The sequence below is a fragment of the Mauremys reevesii genome, linkage group 1 (assembly GCF_016161935.1).
Source record: "Mauremys reevesii isolate NIE-2019 linkage group 1, ASM1616193v1, whole genome shotgun sequence".
Taxonomy (NCBI): Eukaryota; Metazoa; Chordata; order Testudines; family Geoemydidae; genus Mauremys; species Mauremys reevesii.
In genome coordinates this window covers 36,475,882-36,501,639 of record NC_052623.1, presented here as the reverse complement: position 1 = coordinate 36,501,639, position 25,758 = coordinate 36,475,882, and the positions used below count along the sequence as shown (strand labels likewise).

Below are 25,758 nucleotides of genomic sequence, written 5' to 3'. Positions count from 1 at the left end.
TGAGATGAATGGAGTGAGTCCACCCCCTTCCCCAGCAATTGCTTTAATCTATTTGCAGACTCAGACAGACATAATTTTAGAGTTTACCTCGCAACCACACTTCTAGAAACTTTTTATTTTTAATAAACACTACAATTGTAATGTAATTATGTGTCTCCAGGCGCTGAAGCTCTGGGCACAGTATTATAGTGCCTATGCCCTAATCTTAAGCAACATTACAGGCCCTTTGTGATACCATTTTCCCTAAAGACTTCATATCTTTATGGAAAGAGTGAGTTTCCAACCACTGTATTATAGTAATAACAACATGCTTCTTTACATGAAATTGGTAGAAATTTAGTTATGTCAATGTCACATGTTAAATTCTCAATACATTTTGTTGCCCGAGTTCTCTTATGATTTCAAATACCTTCTAAATCAGTCATGACAATGTCTCCTTAAACTTTCTGGGGTGTGTAGTCTCACACTGTCTGCAGGAGGACTGTTAAAAAGCATTTCCATTTCCAACATCAGGCACTTTTGAAAGGGGACTAATAAGGGACAAAAGCTTCGGTTATGACAAATGGATGACAGTTAGCCCAAGACCTGAGTGCCATGCAGATGTTACTCATTTTGTGGAAATGCCATTAAATTTTATGCTCAGCTGTAATCATTTATAGTGTCAGCTAGGTGGTTAAGTTAAAGATGCTTTTCGACCGAGGGTTGTATTATTGTTCAGGAGTTCTACAGCTTTTTTTTTAATTTAAAAATAGTCAATTTAGGGGAACAAAGCCAGTCTGCTCATATGCTCCTCTCTAAACTCTGCTCAGAAAGTGACTAGACATAAATGCAATATGGTTGCATCTTTGTAGGGAAGCTTGCTTGGTGTGGAACATTCACTTATGCAGCTCCAGAATCAACAGAAACCCAGCATAAATGACATTGGTGGATTATCTTTTGGCAAAGCAACTCCTTAATTTAGTTAAGGAAGTTTCTTTTATTTTAGGGCAAAAGAGACTGTATTTTGGAAAACTTGTTATGAGTTTTGTTTTTGTTTAACTTTAGGAATTATTCTATCCATCATCTAGCGAGGGTCTTTAGAGCTCCTACTGCCGTCTGATGTTAATATGGGATTTCTTGAAATGACATTACCAATTGCAGTATTTTAGTAATTCTCTTATTTTAGTCAATGGGAGGCTTTTTGCGTCACTGAATTCAGTGTGCGCTGGATTGGGCATTATGGATGCAATTCACCTGAGTGCTGAGGATCAGAACAAAGCCACTAACTTCCAAATTAAACCCTTAGAGCAGGTGTTAATCAGTGCATATGCCTGGTTCTGCAACTTTTGCATGGGTAAAGTTCATCATACATTTTTCCAAGAAGCAGGCCCTCTACTGTAAAGTGGCAGCTTAGACAAAACATAAGGATGTTTATTTAGCTGATAGCTCACAAGGACCTTCCCTCTGTTACTGCATATGGAAGAGGCTTGTGTTTTTAGAGCTAGATATCCCAATTTTTTGTCCTGGTTCTACAAGTGTGAGCCATTTATTACTGAGACACAATAGTCTCCTATGGTTAAAGTTGTAACCAGAGTCTCCTTCTAAAGCACATTTTGTAATTACCACATCATTTGCAAGATTCAAGCCCTTAAAACCAAGGAAACAAATGATTAAGGACCTAATCAATTTTAATGTGGCTATAGAATGCTCTAGACCTCTGAAACACTATGCTGGGGTGTGGCCTATAGGCAACACTTTTTAAAATAAAATTAACTGTTTTTTTCATTTTCCACAACTTACTGGGAAGGAATAATTTGTGCTAGATGCTAGGTTGTCTTGGCCCCCTTTTCCTGAAATGTAGATATGGGTTGGAAGCAGGTGGATTTAAAGGAGTTGGAAACAAAGACATGTGGAAAAGCCTTCTGGTCTAGCAGAGGTACATGGTACTCTTTTAACAGGCAAGATCAAGCACCCTGGGAAAAGTTATGGTTTTTGAGTTTGTGGCAAGGTGGATTGAAATTCCAATTACTTGGGCCCATGCTTTGGGTTTATAGGTGTCTTAATGGCCTTTACTATAGTTTGAATGTGAACTTGCTAAACTCAAATTTCTGTTACATTCAATAGCTGTGAGTAATGGCTTTTAAACCCAAACACTTGTCTGTATGTTTTACTGGCAATATACAGTAATCAAGTTATCTATCAGCTCTTACATTATACACTCTCCAGGGTAACAAGGTTCAGAGAAAACACATACAACATTACTTCTCCACAAATATATTATGGAAGTGGGTTTCTTGCTTAGACTGGTTCTTTTACCAATGTGCAAGAAGAATAGCGTTAGCCTCTTTTTTTATTTTTAGACCACAAAACGTGTACTTCTAAAGCCACATTTTGTAGTCACAAAGACTTTCATCCCTTTACTCCATCATAATTCTCTATACTCATTTTTAAACTCTTTCAGCTTCTACGTAGCCTTTTGATAATTTTACTTAAGGTAGGCATATAATCTGCGTTGACCAGCTTTCTGTTTATGGCCATAGCGAACACATTATTCATTGTGCTGAAAGCTGACTTTTTATTTCAGTAGATACAAACACTTTTCTTCTTCTTACAAAGTATGGTTCCTATCATACCTATATTACTAATAATTGTTTGGTCAAAAGCATTTGTAATGTATACATGTATGCTAGCAATTTTCCCAAAGTGCATAAACAGTATATTTAAGTAATTTCAGGAGACTGTGCCCAAAGATTTCTCTTTTCTGGGAAAGGCACGTGGTCCATATCTGTGACAAGAACAACAAAAATTATGAAAAGTCTGCATTATTCAAAGAAAGATAACAAAAATTCAGCAGCTGATTTAAAACTATTCCCCAAAACTCTTAGTATCAAAGGCTACCTAAATCCCTGAACTGAAATCATCAATGTACCACTGGAGATAACAAGACCAAATGAATGCAGTGAATTCTCAGAAACCATGGGACTGCTCAAAAAAGGGCAGAGTGCTGGAGTGACCAGTTCATGATGCTTTTCTTTGAAGTTGCTCCTAATTTTTTTTTTTGGAATTTTCAGAAGCACTGAAGATGTTACTCACCTTCTGTGTCCCTGTGGCTGCTCCGCTGTAGGTGTATCCACGTCTCTGAGCCTCAGATTGGAGATTTTAGGCTTGCCTCGAGGCTATCTAGTGCTGCACGAGCCAACTGTCCTTAGTTCCTTCTCTACCACAGAGACCCTTATTAAGAGCTCCAAAGCAGAGGCAAAGTGGGTACTTTGTGGAGCACCCATAAGGACACACATCTCAAAGAACCACTGTTACCACACAAGGTGAGTAACTTCTTCTTCTTCAAGTAGTGTCCCTATGGGTGCTCCACTGTAGGTGGCTCTACAGCAGAAGCCTTGATGGATGGGTGGGGCTTTGGAGTCGAGTCTAGTACTGATGATAATACCATGGATCAAAACATAGCAGCTGATGCTGAGTCACATGTGATAGCATAATGTTCTGCACAAGTATAAGGAGATGCCCAAGTTGCTGTTCTGCATATTGCTGTGATGGGAACGTTTTTGATGAAGGCTACAGACTTGGAAACAGATCTCGTAGAATTGAACTCCAGATGGAGGTTGAAGATTGTGGGTACAATAGTAACAGGTAATGCCGTTTGATATCTATCTCGATTGTCTTTGTTTTGAGACTGAGGATACTTTAGACCTCTCTGCAATTGGAAGCAATAGTTTAGAAGATTTTCTGAAAATTTTTGTTCTATCCAAATAGAATGGCAAAGCTCTCCTGACATTGAGTGTATGTAATATTGCTTTTCTCTGATCATGATGTGGCTTTTGGAAGAAGATAGGGAGATGAATAAATTGCTTTATGTGGAAGGCAGAGGATACTTTCAGAAGGCACGTTGGGTATGGTCTCTGTGAGACCTTATCCCTAAAAAAATGTTGTGAAGGGTGGGTGTGCCATTAGAGCTCCTATTTCTTAGTCTCAGCAGGACCTTTGATATGAGAGGAATCAGAGGAAAGGCATAAAGGAGACCTGTATTGCAGTAAAAGAGGAAGGCATCTAGAGCAGTACTGAGAGCATATTTTGGTTTTGGTCATGGCAAATAAGTCTATTTTGGGGACTCCCCAATGCTGAAATACATTGTGGAGGACAACAGGGTCCATTTCACATTTGTGTTCCTGTTAGAATATCCTGCTGAGGGTGGATGCTGTGGTATTCTGCACACCCAGCAGGTAGACTGCTGACAAGATGATGATGTGCCATGCACCAATTCCATATTTTCACTGTCTCTTCGCAAAGGGATGGTGATCTCATTTCTACCTGGTGTTTTATGTAGACTATACCTGCTATGTTGTCTGACATGACTTTTATATGTTTGCCCTTGATCAATGATAGGAAATGTGAACAATCATTCCTGATGGCTCTGAGCTCCAATAGGTTGATATGTAGAGTTGATTCTAAGGGGGACCATTTGCCTAGAACCATGTGATTGTCTAGTTGAGCTCCCCAGCACAGTAAGGATGCGTCTATTGCAGCGGTGGGCAAACTACGGCCCGGGGCCACATTGGCCCTTCATACGTTTTAATCCAGCCCTTGAGCTTCCGCCGGGGACCAGAGGGCTGGTCCTGCTCCGCATATGCTGTGGCAGCATTATGTCCCCCCTCCGTCTCCTATGCATAGGGGCAGCCAAGAGGCTCCGCATGCTGCTCCCTGCCTCAAGCATGGCCCCCACAGCTCCCATTGACCAGGAACCATGGCCAATGGGAGGTGCAGGGGCGTCGCCTGAGGACGGGGCAACACACAGAGCTGCCTGGCCACGCCTTTACATAGGTGCCAGAGGGGGACATGCTGCCGCTTCCAGGAGCTGCTTGAAGTAAGCGCTGCCTGGAGCCTTCCCTCCTGCCAGGCTCCAACTCCCTGCCCCAGCCCTGATCCCTCTCCAGCCCTCCAAACCCCTCTGTCCCAGCCCAGAGACCCCTCCTGAACCCTGAACTCCTCATTTCTGGCCCCAACCCAGAGCCTGCACCCCAGTCAGAGCCCTCATTCTCTCCCACACCCCAACCCCAAATTTCATGAGTATTCATGGCCTGCCATACAATTTCCATAGCCAGATATGGCCCTTGGGCCAAAAAGTTTGCCCACTCCTGGTCTATTGTCAGTATCAAAGATGGAGGTTGCTGAATGAATGGGACCCCCGTGCAGATATTCTGTGGATCTTTCTGCCATTCAAGATGATCTTTGATTGTCAAGGTTAGTTTGTTCTATCTGTCTCTGTTTGGTACTTTGAGTCATGCCTGAAGGCAATGCATGTGGAACCCTGCATGACTTATTTCAAAGGTGTTTGCTGTCAGGTGCCTGGTAGTTGAAGACAATTTCTGGCCTGGGTCTTGGGGCTGATCTGAATAGTGTCAATTAAAATGATTAAGGTGCTGAACCTGTGTAGTGGGAGGAAGGCTTTGGCTTTCACTGCATCTAGATAGGCTCCTATGAATTTTAGATGTTGCACTAGAGTTAGAGTGGATTTTTGAGTGTTCAATTGTAATCTCAACTTCATTAATATATCTATAGTTTTTTGCGTGGCTAATAGGACATCATTGAAGGATTGCGCCTTGAGTTGGCAATGTGACAAAGTTCCTCCTCTACCTTGGTGGGTCCCGTGCTTATTGGTGGATTTGCTCGCTTAACAGATTCATCCTGTCGGTCGGGAAACAGCCCAGAGACCTTCCCCTCTGATAGAAGCCACAGTGCAGGTCAATTCCTCCTGTGTTTGATCAGGAATTGGGAGGTTTGCGGGGAACTCGGGCCCGCCCTCTACTCCAGGTTCCAGCCCAGGGCCCTGTGGACTGCAGCTGTCTAGAGTGTCTCCTGGTACAGTTGTGCGACAGCTACAACTCCCTGGGCTACTTCCCCAAGGCCTCCTCCCAACACCTTCTTTGTCCTCACCACCGGACCTTCCTCCTGATGTCTGATAATGCTTGTACTTCTCAGTCCTCCAGCAGCATGCCTACTCACTCTCAGCTTCTTGCACACCTCTTGCTCCCAGTTCCTCACACACACTTCCGCTCCCTGGCTCCCTGTGGCCTGACTGGAGTGAGCCCTTTTATAGCATCAGAGGGGCCTTAGAGTCAGCTGCTTAACAACCTCACCTGAGTTTAATTGGAGTCAGGTGTTCTCATTAGCCTGGAGCAGCCCCTGCTCTGGTCACTTAGGGAACAGAAAACTGCTTATCCAGTGGCCAGTATATCTCCCTTCTACTACTTTGCTGTTCCCAACTGGCCTGGATCTATCACAGCAGTCATCTTGATATGGACATGTCATGATTCCTAATTTGCAAAGATGAACCACTGCCACAGGTAGGATCTTCTAGAACACTCTGGATGTGGATGATAGACTGAATGGAAGCACTCTGTATTGAAAATGGTCTTGACCCAAGGTGAATCTCAGAAAACCCCTTTGGGATGATTGAATCACAATATGAAAATAAGCATCTTGGAGGTTGAGGGCCAAGAATCAGTCTCCCTAGTTCAGAGATGGATTTATTGGAGCTAATGTAACCATTTTGAATATTTGTACCTTTAAGTATTTGTTTAGTGACCTCAGATCCAGAATGGGTTCTATAGCACCAAGGCATGGTTCCTCAATGGTTCAAAAGCATAGAGATGTTCCATTCAGAGAATGAGAAAGAGGTGCTATTACATAGCAGAATAATAACGATTTGTCACATATTTATGCAGAAGTGGAAAAGATTCCAAATCTGGTGCGACTCAAAACATGTTACCCCCACATCCTCTAGCCTCCTGCTGGTAATAGACTACAACCTAGATCTAAAAAATTAGAATTATCTCCAAGTTCAGTAAAATACATCTTGCAGCCCTAAATGCCTTTCATCATAAGATAGACAGCTACTCCATATTCATTCATCCTACAACAAAAAGATTCCTCAAGGGCATGGGTAGGGCCCTACCAAATTCACAGCCATGAAAAACACAACATGGACTGTGAAATCTAGTCTTCCCCCACTGAAATCTGGTCTTTTGTGTGCTTTTACCCTATACTATACAGATTTCACGGGGGAGGCCAATGTTTCTCAAATTGGGGGTCCTGACACAAAAAGGAGTTGCAGGGAGGTCGCAAGGTTATTTTAAGGGGGTCACAGTATTGTCACCCTTACTTCTGCACTGCCTTCAGAGCTGGACAGCTGGAGAGTGGCAGATATTGGCCGGGGACCCAGCTCTGAAGGCAGTGTCCTGCCATGCCACCCTTACTTCTGCGCTGCTGCCTTCAGAGCTGGGTGGTCAGAGAGTGGTGACTGCTGACCAAGGGCCCTGCTCTGCATGCAGCAGCGCAGAACTAAGGATGACAATACCATACCATGCCATCCTTACTTCTGTGCTGCTGTTGGCAGTGGCTCTGCCTTTGGATCTGGGCTCCCAGCCAGCAGCCACTGTTCTCCAGCAGGCCAGCTCTCAAGGCATTGCCGCCACCAGCACAAGCACAGAAGTAAGGGTAGCAGTTCCGCAACCCTCCCTACAAGAACCTTGTGACCTTCCCACAACTCCTTTTTGGGTCAGGACCCCTAAAAACACACCCCATAACATTTCAGATTTAAGCAGCTGAAATCATGAAATTTGCCATTTTAAAAATCCTATGTGAAATTGACCAAAATAGACCGTGAATTTGGTAGGGCCCTAGGTATGGGAAATCTCTTCTCACAAATCAGATGTCCTAATCCAACATGGGACCTTAACCTGGTCCTCAAGTGCCTTAGAAAGCCTTCTTTTGAACCCATGGCCACATGCTTGCTTACGCATCTGTCTATGAAAATGGCGTTCTTAGTGGCCATCACCTTGGCTTGGAGAATCAGGGAAATAGGAGTTCTAATGGCACACCCACCCTTCACAATGTTTTTTAGGGATGAGGTCTCGCAGAAACCACACCCAAAGTTCCTCCTGAGAGTATTCTCTGCCTTCCACATAAACCAATTTATTCACCTGCCTACCTTCTTCCCAAATCCACACCATGACAAGAGAGAAGCACTGAAATAACTGTTTTGTGTGACAAATTGATGAATAAAATGGGAAAGTAGGGTAAGAACAAGAATACTTATGTTTTTATTTTTTGACATGAGCAAAGGATATTCCAGGTCAGTATAAATTAGTATTTTATACAGTGCTACCTAAGAACAAAGGTGTCTTAGTAATATGTCATTGTGGTATCTTTATAAACTACTAGTGGCCTTTTTCTTTGTTATATCATTGTACATTTTGTAATTTAAGTCATAATGTTACAGAGTATTGCTTCTAATGTACTATTTAAGCTCCGCAGAGACTGAAAGATTATACCTGTCATGCTTTGACAGCAAAGTTGTTGGAACAATACAGAAGATACCACCTGACATGTTTGGAGAAAGAGACAGCAGGTTAAATTGTAGCTGGAGAATTTAAATAGAGCAATCTGAAAGGAGGTTTGATCATTTGCAGCAGATGTGCTAGGTGATGGATGAATTACTGTGATGTTGTCTGTAAAACAGTGGTGTGTGATTGATTCCACTTATTTGCTTGGGTTTAACATACCATGATCCAAGTTTGCAAGACAAATATGTGAGCTTCAATTTACAGATAGGGTTCAGGTGACAGAACATCTCTGGCAATGTGGGTTATGTGTTTCAAGTGGAGTTTGCTAATAACTCTTTGATTCCTTGTGTTGACAATAAAGAAATCATGACCCAAACTAACAACCCCTAGAAGAAAACGAATAATTCAAAGAGACTGGTACCTTGCTGTATTTTCTCTGTGATTAATAAAAGCTTTCATTAACTACATCAATGTTAAAATGGAGATAATTCAGTCATGTTGATTTGAGCCTCTACATTGTGCTAGTGCACACATACGTACATGCACAAATACATACAAAGCACAAATACATACAAAGCCTTCTTTTTGTGAGCTTACTTTGCTAAAGCTCCTGTGGTGAGCTTGGAACATTATTATTGTGTAATAGCATAATAACTGTTTAAACTGACCTAAAATTGTACATGGGACTTGAATTGTATTTTTACTCTCAATATTCCCATATATTGGGTATAAATATTTATAGGAAAATCCTTTTTCTCTTATTTCTAAATGCCTAAAGTGAAGTCTCAATCCCTGCAACACTGTATCATAATATGCTCCACACTGATAACTACTGTATACACTTTAATGCACTGATTCAGGAAAACTCCCTGAGTTGCCCTGAAGCTGCTACTGGAACCCTAGTCCTAATCAGCCCAAAGAAGGGGGAGAAACAGAGTAATCCCCAATCCTGGGGCTGCAAGTGGAGGCCTCCCAGAAATATGTTCCATCCTATGCAGGAAATGTTTCATTCTTGTGCAGCCCTGGCAAATCCTGCCCCTGCTGTTTACAGTGGAACTATATTGTTTCCTCTACAAAAAGAGAGAGCAGAAGAATATACAGTAACTATTATTGGTAGACGATGAGGCCTAATTTGGGGTTTATTCTATCAAACTTCAATTAATTAGGAACTGGATTGTGGCTTTTTGGTAAAACTGAGTTATGTTTAGCGCTGTGGCTGTTATAGTGTTCCAGAAATCTCCTCCTCCTCCTCAATGGAAAATATGCTATTTACTGTTGTTAGATGTGGCTGGTAGGATCAATGCTGATCTGCAGAATTAAGGCAACAAAAGTATTTTCTTTACAATGTCAGTTCTTTCTATGAAAGAGCTAACTGGTGACTTAATGCTTGTTAGACTGAAGGCTGATGGAAGTAGATCATGGAGATATCCACTGTAATAAGAAATGAATAAAGATTGTTTTAGAATTTCTATCACATAATGGAAACATAAAAACACACCAAACCTTTTGTGGAAGATGGTCTTTGAAAACAAATTAGCTTACCAACCAGGCATTGTCTTGAGGGAACCTGACACATCGTTGGCTAGGAATCAGCAGAGACATCTGCAGAATGTAAACCTCCTGGTTGGTACGTGGGTATATGGTAACCACATTTGTGATCACATCATTAGTGTCAGAACATGACATGCATATTTATCCTGCATTAGAGCCTTCTGTTTTTGTAATCTCTTCTTTGTGAAAAATAAGTACAGAGACATGCAGTGGTGCCAATTATAGCTGGAAAACCAGCCAAGTTGAAAAATTCTTCTTTTTCAATCCCTTGCTGGTTGAAAATCACAGGAAGCTGAAGATGTATACAAATAAAATAAAGATCTGTAACAGAGAGGGCATTAGGCAAGGGAAAACTGTTCCTGGATCAGTACCAAGAATGAGATATGATAATCATTGATTGATAAAAACCAAAAATTGTTTCTGCTCTGGATGACTGGATGACTGAAACTTTACAAACAGGGACAAGCACTTCCTGGGCATATTTTTTCTCTGTGAATACCCTTGTGTACATAACAAACAGCTATTCTGAAAACGCTGCTGTGGAGCAACACCTGTTTGCACCATTTTTTCCAGAGAAGTGTGAACACGGTGAAAGTCAGAAACAGAATGCATGTTCACAACTCTTGTTTTGCACTATTCACTCAGATCTAGTAGGAGTGGAGGATATTTTTATTACCCACCACACACATGTAATGCCTCTGATTGATCTCTGCACCAGCACATTAATGGTCTCTGTGGGCAAAATTTTGTCTTCAGATGAGTGTGCAGAGCTTTGAAATATGACAGGGAGAGCCATGTGTATGTATCCGAGAGTAGAATTTGGCCTGCTGACAGCAAGTTTACACAGCCTTAAAGATTTATTAGAATTCACAATCAAGTTTTGCCAATATTTAGAACTAGCAATCAATAACTCAAGTTATGCATTCTGTAGACTTTTAAGAATTAAATCTAGGTACAAAATGGAATTTTGTATGTGGGAAGCAAAATATTATAACCTATATCTTTGTCACAGATGTTCAACAGAAAGGGTTCTCATGTGATGCAGAGGTGCAGAGAACCCTGCAGGCCAATTTTTGAAGAGGGTATTTGATGCTGGCACAAGTTAAGGAATAGCAGCATTACCTAGAACCAAACAGTGTCGTCAGGAATTGTGCATAGGTCTTCATGTTACTCCGCTAAAGCACCTCTGGTTTTGTCTTCTTTTGTTACAGTGGCTGAGCCTCATTTGAACACAGACACTCCAATTATGTCAAACAGTGCAGTAGTTTTCCGAGGACAAATATTCACTATGATGAAACAACCAAACTGTTTTTCAATTGCAACCCAAAAGCTTCAAATTCTAAGCTGAAAGGTGAGTGCATTAATTCATAGGGCAAACACTCCCACGGTTAATAAAAATGTTTATAAGTAATGACATCACCATTCTTTGCCATATTTAAAAAACCCAGAAAGGAGAATAAACAACAAGAGACAGAATAGAAAGTTATTTGGCGAAGGAGAGCCTATTATGGACTAAATAGAAAGTTGCCTTGGTACTATTTATTATATGAAATGTAATCAGATTTCTAAAGTACTCATCAAAGTCTTTTAAACTATGTGGAGGGATAAGATTCTTGTTTCTTGCCAGCCTTTTGGTGGAAAACTTTAAACAACATTTTTGAAGAGTGAGTGAGGGAAGATCAAATTATGGTTTTGTCACTAACGCAGATGTCAAGAAAAACGAGTTCCCGTTGAAAGTGTATTTCATGCTAAATCAAACACCCAAAACATTAGTACGCTTTATTTGCAAAAGGCCCACAGCCTTTAAAAACCTGCACACGTTGTAGGAAGTTTTCAGAAGATTAGCCTCCTTATTTGTATCTGGCAAATTGATGAGCATAAATTTGAGTACTTGCACCTTTAATTACCTAATTATAGGTGCAAACTATGCAATTACAGACAAAAGTATTTAGACTTGCCCTGCACTGTTCATTCTGAAGGCACAAAAGAGCTAGCCCAGGTTGTCTAACCAATTATTTTTTTGGCAAACTTCCTCTATTGTACAATGCATTACATACTGAAGGCACTACATAAACGATGAAAAATAATGAAAGCCTTACCACTCAGACTGTGTTCAAATGAATAGGCTAGACAGAGACTGGTGCATATCATTCCATAGCGAATACAAAATATACAAAGGAACTACATGTTTTCTGAGACACTGCGCGTGCCTGAGAATGTGGTGATACATGGCTGTCTCTGAAGACTGTACAAACAGAGATTGGCAAAGACTTTGTGTTGTTCTTCTCCAACTGATAAGGGCAGGATGATGTCCAGTTTTCTCTCTATTCCTTTATTATAAAGCATCAAAATAATTTCCTTTGACTTACAGTCAATGCATCTGATCAGTAGTAGCATAATGTAGTCCCCTTGCAAATAATCTACCAGTTATATCCATGAATATCTACAAGAGGAAGTGTAAAGGGATTTTGATTCAACTTACTCTGTGTGTTACTCTGTGTCCTACCAAGCAGATGGAGGGTACAGTATTCACAGTCAAAATGGCAATGATACTGTATGTCCTGAGGTCCCTTCCAACCCTGAGATTCTATGATTCTATGATTCTATGTCAAAAAAGATCAAACCAGCTTTACAATATAACATCTAAACTACAGACAATAGCTATCTCTAAGAAGTTTATACTACTTAGGGAGTATATAGCAGTACTCTTTTGGCTTTCGTTGACACAACTGCACAGTGGTAGTGAATTTCCTAGACAAGCCTCCTCCAAACCGACAACTGGAAGTCTTCAGAGTAACCTTGCACCGCTGACCTCTTCTGCTGAACCAGTGTCCAGTGTTCCCAAGGGCTCAACCAAGAGAAGCTTGCAATGAGACTGCAACCTGGGACTATCAAATTGCAAACCACTGAGTGCCTATGTAAACTGAGAGATGTAGAGAAATGCGCTGGGGAGGGGCATAAGGACTGAATTACAATCATTTTTAACAGTATAAAGGAAAACAAATATTTAGATTCTCTTAAATAGTTTGGATTATTTTTTGAAAAATGCTGAAGAAGAAACAACTAGTGACAACTACATGGAATCTGCTTTAAATATTGACTGCAAGGCCAAAAACAAAGGAAAAAAGACACCCAGCATTTGGCAAAAGCAATGCTGACACTGTAGAATCTGCTCTGTGCCATTTGCATAAGTATTACAACTATCTAATAGGGAATTCACTTCTTGAGAAACTAACCAAATCATATAATTTAATGAAAGCAGAACTTTACAACTGTACAAAAACAGTCACACAATATAAACCAGTTGTAAAACTGGTACAAACATAATTCTGATTGGATCCTCTTATCTGCCAGCTGCAGAGACAAGGATAATGGAACATAATAAGTATGGCATATTTGAAACTGAATCACGTTATAAAACTGTCATAGTTTTAATTTCATCACATAGTTAGGGACACATGAATCCAATTCCTTCTAATACCCCAAATAATGCTTTTATTACTCTCACATTCAGACCTCCTATTCTGAGAAACAGTTTCTACAGCAAACTACAGTAAATTCACATATATAAAATGAACCCCACTGGAGGAGAAATAATTAGCTTACATAGGAGGTTATGGAGCAGGGATCAGATCTGATTAATTTAGAAGCAAGACTGTGGGATTCTAGGTACTAGTAGATTGAGCAATTTTTGAAACTTTCAGCTGGTGAAATGACGTTCATGGAAGTTAGGTTATAGTCCTATAGTCCTTGAGTTCATGCAAACATAACAGCCCCTCCCATCAAATAAGAAAAGAACCTTGCACACTGCCAATGATAGATAGAAAAAGAAATATCAAGCGATAACAAGTGGTGGAATAATCTAAAAAGATTTTCCTTTTTTAAAACCTTCTCTAGTCATCTTATATTTTTTATTTGGGGTTTCCTACATGCTAATAAAATATCTCACAGTTTCTTACATTTTAAAATTTAACAAGCATGGCCAGTGTGAAGCCTGCTGCCTAAATGAGACATAAGGAGTTCTAGAGTGCAGCCTCTCACATTTTTAATGCAAGTGTAGGGGACACATGAGACTACAGGTGCCAGCATGCATTGATCAAGATGGAACATTGTATGATGTTCCTGATGTCCCTTCCTGCCCTCCATTTCTATGATTGTATGATGCGATCTGTAATCAGCAAGGAAAACATATTGCAAATGAAGTGACCAAACTCTGCTTCACTTTGTGTTAATTGGAGGCCCCGCTGATCCTGCAAAGCCCTGAGCATTTTTTCTTGAGTGGTGTTCAGAGCTCTAAATTCTCACTTGTGTCAATGAGAACTGGGGGCACTCAGCACCTCTCATGTGGTGCTCAGCAGCTTGCAGGGTTGAACCCTAATTGCATCTGCCAGCTCCTAGCAAATTGCCAATGTGATCTCTGTAAGGCAAAGTTTCACTCATTCACTCAAAAAGATTAAGATTTTGGACTTCTTTCTAATAATCACTCATACCTTTCATTATACTACAAACAGAGCAGCGCCCCATGCTAGGAACTGAGTTGATATTTCCTAACCATTAGACCTGAGAGAATGGCTTCAATTTTAGATAAAATTTATAACAACAAAAGAAAAAAAATCATTTACTTCACACAGAATTGATTTTTTTAAAAAAATCCAATGTGCCTTTAAGCTATTACATCTTTTAAGAACTGAGGGTCCATTTACCAATTGCCATTGTCGGTCATGCCTGTTTTGCAGACTGGTCTACCACACAGCTTTTTCAAAGACAAAAATGTTAAGCAAAAATGACATCACTATTGTAAAATCTAAGTATAATGTACAGCACTGATATGCTCAAACTCCATGCATTTAAATTCCATTGTATGATAATTTATGTCGATCATGTCTTCAGACTTAGCATACTCACCCCTAACAAGAAGTTCTGCCTCATCTGACACACTGTCTGCTGTGGTCTGTACCCTGCAGCCATATCTCCCAGCATGCATCAGAAGGATGTTCCTGATCATTAAATCTGCAGAGGATGCTTGCTGAAAGAGGGATGAAGTATGAGTTTAAAATGTTGCAAATCTGCCTCATTCAAGGTGGTTTATAGAGGTACTTTGGATATTGAGGCAAAGTCCCCGTTGCCCGTTTTACAGTTGATATTAAAATAATTTTCAGAATACTAACTCACTGTTTTAAGGAATGCAGGAGGAAGTGCTTTTAATAAAATTATCAACAGAGATTAAAGGGCAGTATTTTTTATTTCTAATATACTTAGTAAATAACTAAAGAAAAACCTTTGCATTGCTTAAGAAATAAACATGCTTGCATGCAGAGAGAAACGCTTTCCAAATGGACAATAAATAGCAAATTTATTAACTACATCAAAACTCTCTGGCCTGAGCAATGGCATTAATTGCAGTTACTGGCTCTTTTGGAAGAAGACCAAGTCAGCTGGAAAAGTTAGTGATAATTAATGTTTAGGTTAGTAGGGGAAAACTAACAAAATCTTGAATAAGACAATGCAAGAGATTCCCTGTCCCCCACCCCGCCCCTTTAGAATGTGTATGTACTTCCAGCTGAAGTGTGCACGCCTCTGATGTCTGTAAATAAAGAACATGGAGTAATGGGAGTCCCTGCTTTTGCTCTTTAGGGTTGTAGTCAACAGTGATCAGTGTGCTCAAAAACTGTGACTGGAAACAGGCAAGACGACGATGGTACAACTGCCCTTTGAAGTATGAATAGCTGTGTCTGAGAATGGCAATTTTATTCAATCAATTCAAGTGATGGTTCTAGGCTTCTGGATGCACCAGACCACAGCCATACCCAAAGTCTGTTGAAGTAAATAGGAGTTGTTCCATTGGCTTCAGTAGGCTTTAGAGATCAGGCCGCTACACATTAATGACTTAACACTGTTTCTTTGCTCCTCAGCTAGGGGAAGGGATATTTCTCTTTGGGGGACAGTCACCCATATCAGGAGGCCAGCATACCATTTAAATCCCATTATCCATGTGTGTTTAAAGTATGTGAACATGTGACTAGCACTGGTTTACAAGAGTTATTTTGCTGCATTTATTTTAGATTATGACAGCAAAACTTCCAAACGCTGTTCCAACTAGGTTTCCATTTCATACTCAGCAGAGATTTGTTCAACACAAGTATAGAAACATACTATTTTAACGGTGGTAATGGAACCCCAAATTTCTCCTTATTAACAATAAGAATGAGCTTACATTTTATAATGCCTTTCATCTAAAGAGGGCTTTGCAAACTTTACTGCTTGTACAAACTATACAGTAAGATAACAAATGAAATTTGCCCCCATGCTAAGAACCAGCACAATGCCTATATTCCTCTGAAATCCAATACTGAAGGCTTAGATGGGACCTTAGTGGTGCAGAGATCTCAACCTGGTCCTCTTTCAAGAGATGCCGAGTGCTCTAAATTAATACTATTGTCAATGTGAGGTGGGAATGAAGTCTATTTTGAATGTGCAGAGGAATCCTAATAAAGAGGCCCTGTGTTGAGTATAGAGATGGATTTCATCCTTAAGCCTTGTCTACACATAGTTTTTATACTAATTTAATTATTTCATCTAAGGATGTGATTTTTTATGGAAACAGTTTAATTGGCACCACCCCAGTGTGGATGCAGTATAGTTTGTACTAGTATATACCTGTATAGTTAACACAATGCAATTTTTATGTGTTAACAACCCTTATGTAATACTGTAGTGCAGCCATTTTTGGGTGGCAATTGATTAAAAAGGCAGTATGCTGCAACATAACAAAATAAGTGAGGCAGTTAAGAGTCCCATATCCAATTTGAACTATGGGGCAAATTAATTAGAGCTGTGTAGGAACCAGGCTTTCTGCTTCACAGGAAATTCATTATTTTGAATTTTTATTTCATTCCTAATCTTCACCTAACATCATATTTGAAATTTCCCATAAAACAACATTTTTGAAAAAAAAAATCTGGGATAAAGTAAAACATTTCATTTTGATAAAATCTAAATGTTTCATTTTGATACTGACTTTTTAAAATGTTATATTATAAATTATAATCTAAAATAAAGTTTCAAATGAAGTCATGAAGTGATGAGGACCTTTTCAAAATGCTTTGTTTCTACTTTTTTTTTTCCAAAGTAAAATTTTGTCAAAACTGACGTGTCCATGAAAAGTTTCTATTTTCATGAATCGGCATTTTTCAATGGAAATCTGTTCTACTATACTAGGTTTTACACTTCTGGAATCATAGTGAATTCTCAGCATCTAATCCCTGATTAAAAAACAATAGGGTTTCTAAGCTATACCCCATAAAAGGTCTAATTTGTGAGGCATTCATCTGTGGTTGGAATATAAATTAGATGCAGACCTGGTGCAAAGCATCATGAACAGTGCAAAATGTGCATATAATGCTTCCTCAACATAATTTCAAGAAAGGAATAGAATGCATTATCACTGGAAAGTGACCATATAATAAGGACAAAGCAGATATGAACAGAAATGGCAAGAGATGGTTGTGGTTTGCTGTGTCAGAGATGACAGACAGGCATTGGTTTCAGAATAACAGCCGTGTTAGTTGGTTAGTATCTGATTTTCCAGGAATAGGTAGGCAGCTGATTCCTTTTCCAGTCTGCTGCCAATTTCCCAACCCCAGCTTGAGTGAACAGACTTGGCAATGCAGCCATCATATAAAATCCCTCATTGGTTTGTTTTAAAATGCCATCTCTGTCCCCCAGTGGTAGCTTAAACACGTTAGGTGACAACTTGTATATATTTTTGGCTAGACCTCAGTGTTTGTTGTGCTGTGTATATATATATATATTTTTCTCTTTAGCACGTTAGCAACCCATTGTTAACAGAATACTTTGTTTTACTGATAAGGTAAAGTAACCCTAAAACAATGGATTAAAGTTTAGGAGTTTCTACCTTCTGGTCCCATGTTCAATTCAAGCTCATTCTCCCTATTTAGATTCTTGTACAGACTCTCATCTCCATGGTATTCAAGCACTTAGCAAGAGCTTAGCTACAATGATGATGGTATCTGTCCTTCAGTTCTGCAACACCTAAGCATGGATGTACCCATTAATCAACTTTTATAATATTTGATTGTTCTATTCTTCATGCTCTGGATTCAAAGATGATCACAAGGCATGGCTAGAAAGAAAATCCCTCCTCTATAATATTGCAGAACTGGTTATTACTATTATTAGTATTATGGTAGCTCCTAGGAATCCCAAAAAAGGATTGATGCTAGGTGCTTTACAGACACATAAAAAGATGTCAATCCCCTTCCCCAGAGAGTTAACAACCTACATGTCAGAAAGGCCACAACTGGTGGATGAAACAGAAAAAAATGGGTGGCGGTAAGTTGGGGGATGAGATAATGATACATCAGCTATATCAATGCGCCTCTTGTCTAACCAATGCCAAATAAGAATGATTTGTCGGCACCAATAGCAGAGGTAGGTTTTCAAATTTAGGAATTACATTTCAAATTTCAAATTAGTAAATTCTTTCCTAAATTAAATCTTTAGGTAAGAATTTAAAATAGGAAAAGGTAATTTTGTCAGGGTTTTCCCCCCTGTATGGGGCCAGCAAGGGAGAAAATGTGGAGATTTTGCTTGTTGGAGAAGTGGGCAGGTGGGCGACTGAGGCTGCCATTGGTACCAGAGAGAATGCAGGAGTGAATGGCACAATAAACTAGATCTGATAGTAGAAAGTTATGGTGGTATTTTGCCTTATGAAGTATCTGACACTGCTGGAGGCAGGATACTGGAATGCATAGACCAATCATCTGACCAGGTAAAATTCAGAAATTCTAAGTACTATTCTGAAAATCCAGAAACTCTCTCACATCACTCAAATCCTTGCTAGGACATTTGAGAATTTTGCAATAGGAGAACATAAAAGAGATGCACACCTTTTCATTTCTGTAAGGAGTCAACTTGGAGATAAAAAGTTTTTAACTTTTCTAGCACAACAGTGCTTATTAGCCATGAAACATGGATTATTCAAGAAGATTAATGTTTTTATATAAACTTTAGGTATTTAAAGGATAAGATCAACATCAGTCCACATTTCAGTCTCTCCTTTGAGGATAATCTACATTTAATGTGGGCTTTCTTGTGAAGGGGGGAAAAGCATTACAGAGAGCAACTGTCTGGTTTAATTGCTAAGGAGCAGTCTCAAAATCTTTGCTGTCACTAGCTACTACAGGGTTCATGACTATATGAATCCTAATATTCTCATCAGGAAAATAATGTGTATTTAATCTGCATACTTAAATAACTGGGCAAATTGGCAGCAACTGGAAGAATGATTGTTATAAATGAGGGAGAGCAGTGCAATAAAACGGATCCCTGTGAAACATTTAAGTTTATTACAGAAGAACAGTATGTGCAACAACCACCATTACTTGGAATGTGTGAGGGGAAAAAAATTAAACTTGCTTGCTTTTAATATAAATTGATGTGTGTTTAGAAATTAGTGGCCTGATCATGGGAGGTGCTGAGTAGCTGCAAATCCTACTGTAGCCCATGGGAGTTGCGGGAGCAGAATATCTTGGAGAATTGGGCCATCTCACTTTCTAACTACATGAAAGGCACTCTAGAGACATTTCTATCCTATGCAAGTTAGGAATTCTAGGATGCCACATCATAAAACAAAGACAAGAAGGAGTCCTTGTGGCACCAAGTGGGTACTAGCCCACGAAAGCTTATGCCCAAATAAATTTGCTAGTCTCTAAGGTGCCACAAGGACTCCTCCTTGTTTTTTGCTGATACAGACTAACACAGCTACCACTCTGAAACCTGTCATTATCTAACAGTACATCTGTAAAACTTATCTGGCCCCTTGGGTTTAAAATTCTGGATGACAGTACATGTGGGTTCTGTGGGGTTTGGGGCTGAGGAAGTCCTGTTTTTATACAAAGTTCAAGGTTTTGAAACCTTGGAAAATAACCAAGAACTAAAGTTATCGCAAAGCAAGAAAAATATTGTTGGTGAAGATGAAGAACACCATTAACTGGTGCCTGAGGACTACTTTGTGCTGCTCCAGTTGCACGAAGCTGGCCTAAAGCCACCTTAGTTGGGTACTAAAAATTCCCCCAATGTGGACAAGGAGTTGTAGGTAGTATAGAGCTGACATCAGAGCTCCTATGTTGTCCTACTTCTGGCTCCTGGTGTAAGGTCTCCCTTACACCTGGTTGCTCTCTGGGGGCTATTGTCAATTGGCATACATATGAGTGCCTGTCAAGTTCCCTTCATTTACACCAAGGACTAGCTTGGTGCCCAAACTTCCCCATGATAGTGGGAAGGGAGAGTTGGTGGAAGAAGGAGACTAAAAGCTGGCATGAAAGGCACTTTTGCACACGTTCAGTTCCCTTTTGGATTTTTGATGAACACTCCTGGAGAACTGGTGTCAAAGAGATTAAGTGTAGGATTTTCAAAAGCAATTAGTGTTGGCCTAACTACTTCCATTTAGAGTGACTAGATAGCAAGTGTGAAAAATCAGGATGGGGTGGGGGGTAATAGGTGCCTATGTAAGAAAAAGCTCCAAAAATTGGGACTGTCCCTATAAAATCGGGACATCTGGTCACCCTACTTCCACTGAAGTGAATAGCAAAACTCCAATAGACTTCAATGAGAGCAGAGTTAGACCAGAGCATTTAGTTTTTGAAAATCCAACCCGGGGAGTGTTGCTCAGTCCTAGTAGAAAGATTAATGGATTTGTTCACTGTAAATGGCAACTGAAATAGAGTGCATTTGTATGGGGATTATCATCTCCAGTATTGAAGACAACTCTTAAAAGGAGAAATATCTGGCCTGAAACAAGCCTAGGTTAAAGGTCTGCCTTGGTGGTTTGGATGCGTTCTAAAGCCCTCACAGATATCATTCAAAATCCTGTCCTTACAGAGAAGGAGCAAACACAGGACAAAAAGGAAAAATGGCTTATCTAAAATATTGTGGCTGGTTAGTTGAATCTTATCTAAATCCTGATCAGACTCACTTTCTCTTATTTCCTAACAATTTTTAACACGTCTCAGGAGCTTCTCCAGCACACATCACTGACCAGAAGCAAGACTGGGAGCTCACAAGATTAGACCAAATCCACAACCTCAGAAAAGAGATTGCAGAGTAGAGATTCCACATGTCATGGGTAGGGGTTCTTTCTGGATGACTTGGAAGAGGTGACGGAGAGGAAGTTGAGGATAGTGAGTATGACAATTATGCAAACTGAACCATAAAAGACTTGGGTTTAGTTTCCAGAAAGGACTGAGGTTCAGACTAGTGGGCAAATTTTACAAAGTGGTTTGGTTTACCCTTTATAAAAGCTAAGTATTGTAGCTCGTGTTTAGGTTTGAAAAGTGAGATTACATTCAGATTTAGAAATCGTTTAAAAGACAGTGATCTCTTAATAGGAGTGCAGCAAAAATTCTCATATAGTAGCTATTAAAAGTAACCAAAGCCAGAATTCCAGTCTTTTACTTTTTGACTTCTGTTGCTAAAATCGATCTAACATTTCAGTAAGTTCAGAGACATAGTTTCCCTTTGGGTAGGATAAAAGAAAGTTGGTTACAATGAAGCAAGAAGTGTCAAAAGGGTTCAAAACTCAACCAGCATGATATAGAATTGCCTGAGGTACCTGTCAATACGTGCTCCTAATATTCTTAAAAGCTCAAATGAGTGGTGTCATGAAATTGCCATGTTTTTGTGTGTTCTCTTCTAAACAAAAGCAGATCCTGGTTCAGTTAATCTATGGGAAGGCGGCATGTTATGGCTTAGCTCTTCAGCCACGGTGTCAGTGGACACTTTCTAAGAAGTACACCATTATCACACAGAAGTTTTGTTTTATTTGTTTTTACAAAGATATCTGCATTGCTTTGACTTCTGAACGTCGCCTAGCCACATGGTGCATTTGGTATTTGAAATGTTTATATCAGCTCAAAATTCAAGGAAAGCTCCCTAGAGCATTAAACATGTCTTCTTCTGTGCTATAGCTGGGATCCCAAAGGAGCCTAAGGAAGATAGTGCCCAACTCCTAATGAATTTTAAGGGCAGTCGGGTGCCTAACCTCCTCTGCAAGCCCCAGCCTATGTGTCTTCTCCTGAGTACACTGTTGGTCCTCATTAAACAACACATAATTAATAGTATGGCCAGTAATGCCATTTGTCAGGAATAATGTTCCAACGAAGTGGGTATTCACCCACGAAAGTTCTTGCTCCAATACGTTTGTTAGTCTATAAGGTGCCACAGGACTCTTTGCGGCTTTCACAGATCCAGACTAACACGGCTACCCCTCTGATATCTTTTTTCTAGGGCAATCAACTGTTCTGTGTTGTTTACATTATGCTCCAAAGGATCTCATTTATTAGTGTACAGGTGGCCCTAGTATCCACAATAGCCATATCAATCCACTGCTTTATCTGCTCCAGTACTGCAACTTATCTTAGGTCACAGTTGTGCTCACAATGCTTTTAATTAGCTTTACCTATAGGTTGCTGCTTGCGGTAATTTTTCACATACTGTGGTGTTAGCTATTAATAACATTAGCTGCTGCCTTAGATGTAGTGACCTAATTTCAGAGGTGAGTCAAAGCTCAGGTCATCTACATCTTTGGAATGTGTAAATTATTCTGTTCTCGTTAGAGTCTTCTACCACTCCAACCACCATGGTATCAGAGTGACTTATAAAGTTAATTTATGTTAAAAAAAATGCTGCACTATGGGATGGGAATAAATTATGTGATAATTTTTTGTTTTCTATTTCATAAATGATAAGTTGCAAGTTGCTTTGCAGGAAAGTAACTTTTACATGTGGATCATAAAGTAACAAGGTCTGTACTCATTCTCTCTGTGAGAGTGAGTTTCACCATCCTGAGAAGTTTCCAGGAAACCTCCCTAGGAATCTGTCCTTCCTTTACCTCTAGACTGAGATGATTCATTAACTCTCCCACCTTTACAGGCTTTCCCCAATTACACAGTATAGTCTACGTGCAACAGAAATGGAGCCGATAGTTTAATCACATTGTCCTTTTCTAGTCTTTATGTCATAGGTTGTCCAAACCCTACTGTTTGATTCATCCACTTCTGCCAGGGAGCAAACAGTCAGTATGGTGTTATCCAATTCACTGTATACATTTCAACAGAGAGGTATATCAGGAAATATACAGAAAAATGGGAACCTTGTGCAACTCCTTTCATTTTTTAAAAAAACATGTTTGCCACTCAGCTCCTTTCACTTTTCATGCGGACTGTAATACTCCCCTTCCAGCACAACACACTCTAACCACATCCCACCTTTAGTTGTGTGAATATAACTACCTTCTCTTGGAAAAGAACCTATCAGGCAGGAGAGTTCAATATGCTAAACAGACATAAAGCAATGATGTGATAGCTACCAGATCTTAGTCTTTGGGTTAGGAGATCTGTGCTTTTGGAAGTGCTGCTCACTACCTAAGCCAAATAATCATTATAGAATTCAATACCTCACAAACATTCTTTTAGGTAAATGTTACAGCACAGAAAGCTGATCATCTTGATTTCTAGTGTTAGAAATAGATGGCAATTAGCAAGCATCAAGAATCTGCAAATTCACGATAGGCAGGGGTGGTTCCAGGCCCCAGCACGCCAAGCGCATGCCTGGGGTGGCAAGCTGCGGGGGGCGCTCTGCTGGTCGCCTGCAGGAGGTTCGCCGAAGCCGCGGGACCAGTGGACCCTCTGCAGGCAAGCCGCCAAAGGCAGCCTGCCTGCCATGCTTGGGGCGGCAAAATGCCTATAGCCGCCCCTGACGATAGGGGAACAGTGAAGTGCTGATCCAGGACTTGCATGTTTGAGGTTGTCATAAAAGTTGTTCATCTGCAGCTGTGGTGCCAGACAATCTCTAGCTAGAGTAGATTCTGTTGATGTAAATTTCTTTGTGTTCATGATCAGTTAAATCAATCTTACCACCTCCATGTGGACCAATTTCCCATAAGCAGAGAGGCCATCAATTTCCACTCCACAACAGTCAGATGGAGTGCATAACCCTACTTGCCTGTTTGTATGTCCTGATGTTTGCAGAGAGGAGGGACTTCTGCCAAGATTGATACTGTCAGAAACTCAGTGTGATATATGTTGAGTTGAGACTGGTTGGCCTTTGACTTTCTCGGCATAGATTACAAAAAGCCTATTAGAGGTTCTGCACACCTTAGTGTGGTCAAGGTAGAATGCCAAAGCTTTGCAAACATCTAAAGTATGAGGTATTTCCTCAACTTAAGAAGAATGAGATTTGGTTTAAAAAAAAAATACCGGAAGCTGAACAGATGGGTTTAAGTGAAAAGGTGACAGCAATTTTACCATGAATTTAGGATGTGGTCTGAGAGAATCCTTTTCCATGTCAGTACTGAGTCAGAGATTGATTAGGCCTTTCAAATATCTGGATCACCAGAGAGTAAGAGAAAACCAAGAATCTGTCTATTGCTGAGTAAACTGATGAAATGGATGCCAGGTGAGCCCTCACAGAGCTGACCGAATGGCCTAATGACTTCAACTGTAACAAGTAATCCGATATATGGGTGATGTCCATGCAATGTGGTGACAGGTGTTGTTACTGTGCCAAGACAGAAAATCTCTTCCACTTTGCTGCACATGTGGTTCTAGTGAAATCCTTTCTTCTGTTTATCAGGATAGGTTGGACATCTCTGCAGCACAGTTTTCACTAGCATTTAGTCAGAGATTATTCACACAGAAAGACTGAAGAAGAGGTGCAGAGAGTGACCTTGATTCTGAGACAGGAGATCCTCTATTGCTAGGGATCTATACTCAGTTACAAAGAGTAAGCAATCCAGGACACAACCCTGTATTTCCAGCAGATATCTCGAGACTCCTATAAGAGACAGTCCAGGCCTGCTCGACGCTGGCAGCTATAATCGTTTCCATCAGGCTCTTCTCACAAGACATAAATGATCATATATGATGATATATGATGATCTAAGAGCAGTAAAACACTTAAGCATGTAGGATTTTGCACACACCTAAAGCTATACATATGTTTCAGTGCTTTGCTGGATCATGGTCTTCCTTTGTTCTGATCATGTTTCAGCATCTGTTTTACAGCTGAATGGCTGCGAGATGATAAAGAACTAAAAATTGGGGTTGAGAGGAGGGATGAGAAGTGCAGTAGTGCTTCAGTGTACACACTTCCTACATCGACAGGGGGGCTCTCCCATTGGCACAGGTAATCCACCTCCGGGAGAGGCAGTAGGTAGATCAATGGAAGAATTGTTCCGTTGACCTAGTGTTGTCTACTTGGGGACTTAGGTTGGCTTAACAACGCCAATGGGGTGTGTGAATTTTTCACACCCCTGACCAATGTAGTTAAACCGACCTGGTTTTCTAGTGTGGACCACGCCCTAGGCACAAAGCTCATATAGCAGTAGCTGTCTAAATACTGTGCATAGCATGACTTCTTCTACAAGGCTCTTGACAAGTACTGACGCTGTTATCTAAAGTGACCCTCTTCAATTAGTGCAGCATTTTATGTCAGATGAACAGTAAAGTTGTTCTTGTAGAACAGCTTGATATTTTAATGGATTCTGCTTCATATAAATCTTTGTTCAGCCTGTTTACGGTGTTTATGAATTACAAATAAAAAATTAATTAAATGAAAGACACAACAAAAAAGTGAAGTTGGGGAGAAACTTGAAAACATGGGGGATTGGTGGTAGGATATGTGGTTGGTCTCTTTCTCTTTCTCTTCTGGGTCACCAGATTAAATATATCCCATGTCATTAGTGACAAAGTAATTACCATCCAGTCAATGCCTCGTATGTTGCATTAAATGAATTCATGAGTCTCTTTTCAAGTGTCCACATAATAAAAACTACCCTCACAACTAGTACGTA

The 25,758-nt window shown here is 40.1% G+C and overlaps 1 protein-coding gene across 2 annotated transcripts in view; it reads right to left on the bottom strand.

Moving 5' to 3' along the window:
• Positions 1–25,758, bottom strand: part of CNTN5 (contactin 5) — a 965,708-nt gene that overhangs the window by 68,764 nt on the left and 871,186 nt on the right. For both annotated transcript variants that reach the window (XM_039485717.1, XM_039485709.1), the window contains one exon: positions 14,793–14,913. In XM_039485717.1, coding sequence (XP_039341651.1) covers positions 14,793–14,913 — 121 coding nt within the window. The remainder of the gene's footprint in view (positions 1–14,792; positions 14,914–25,758) is intronic.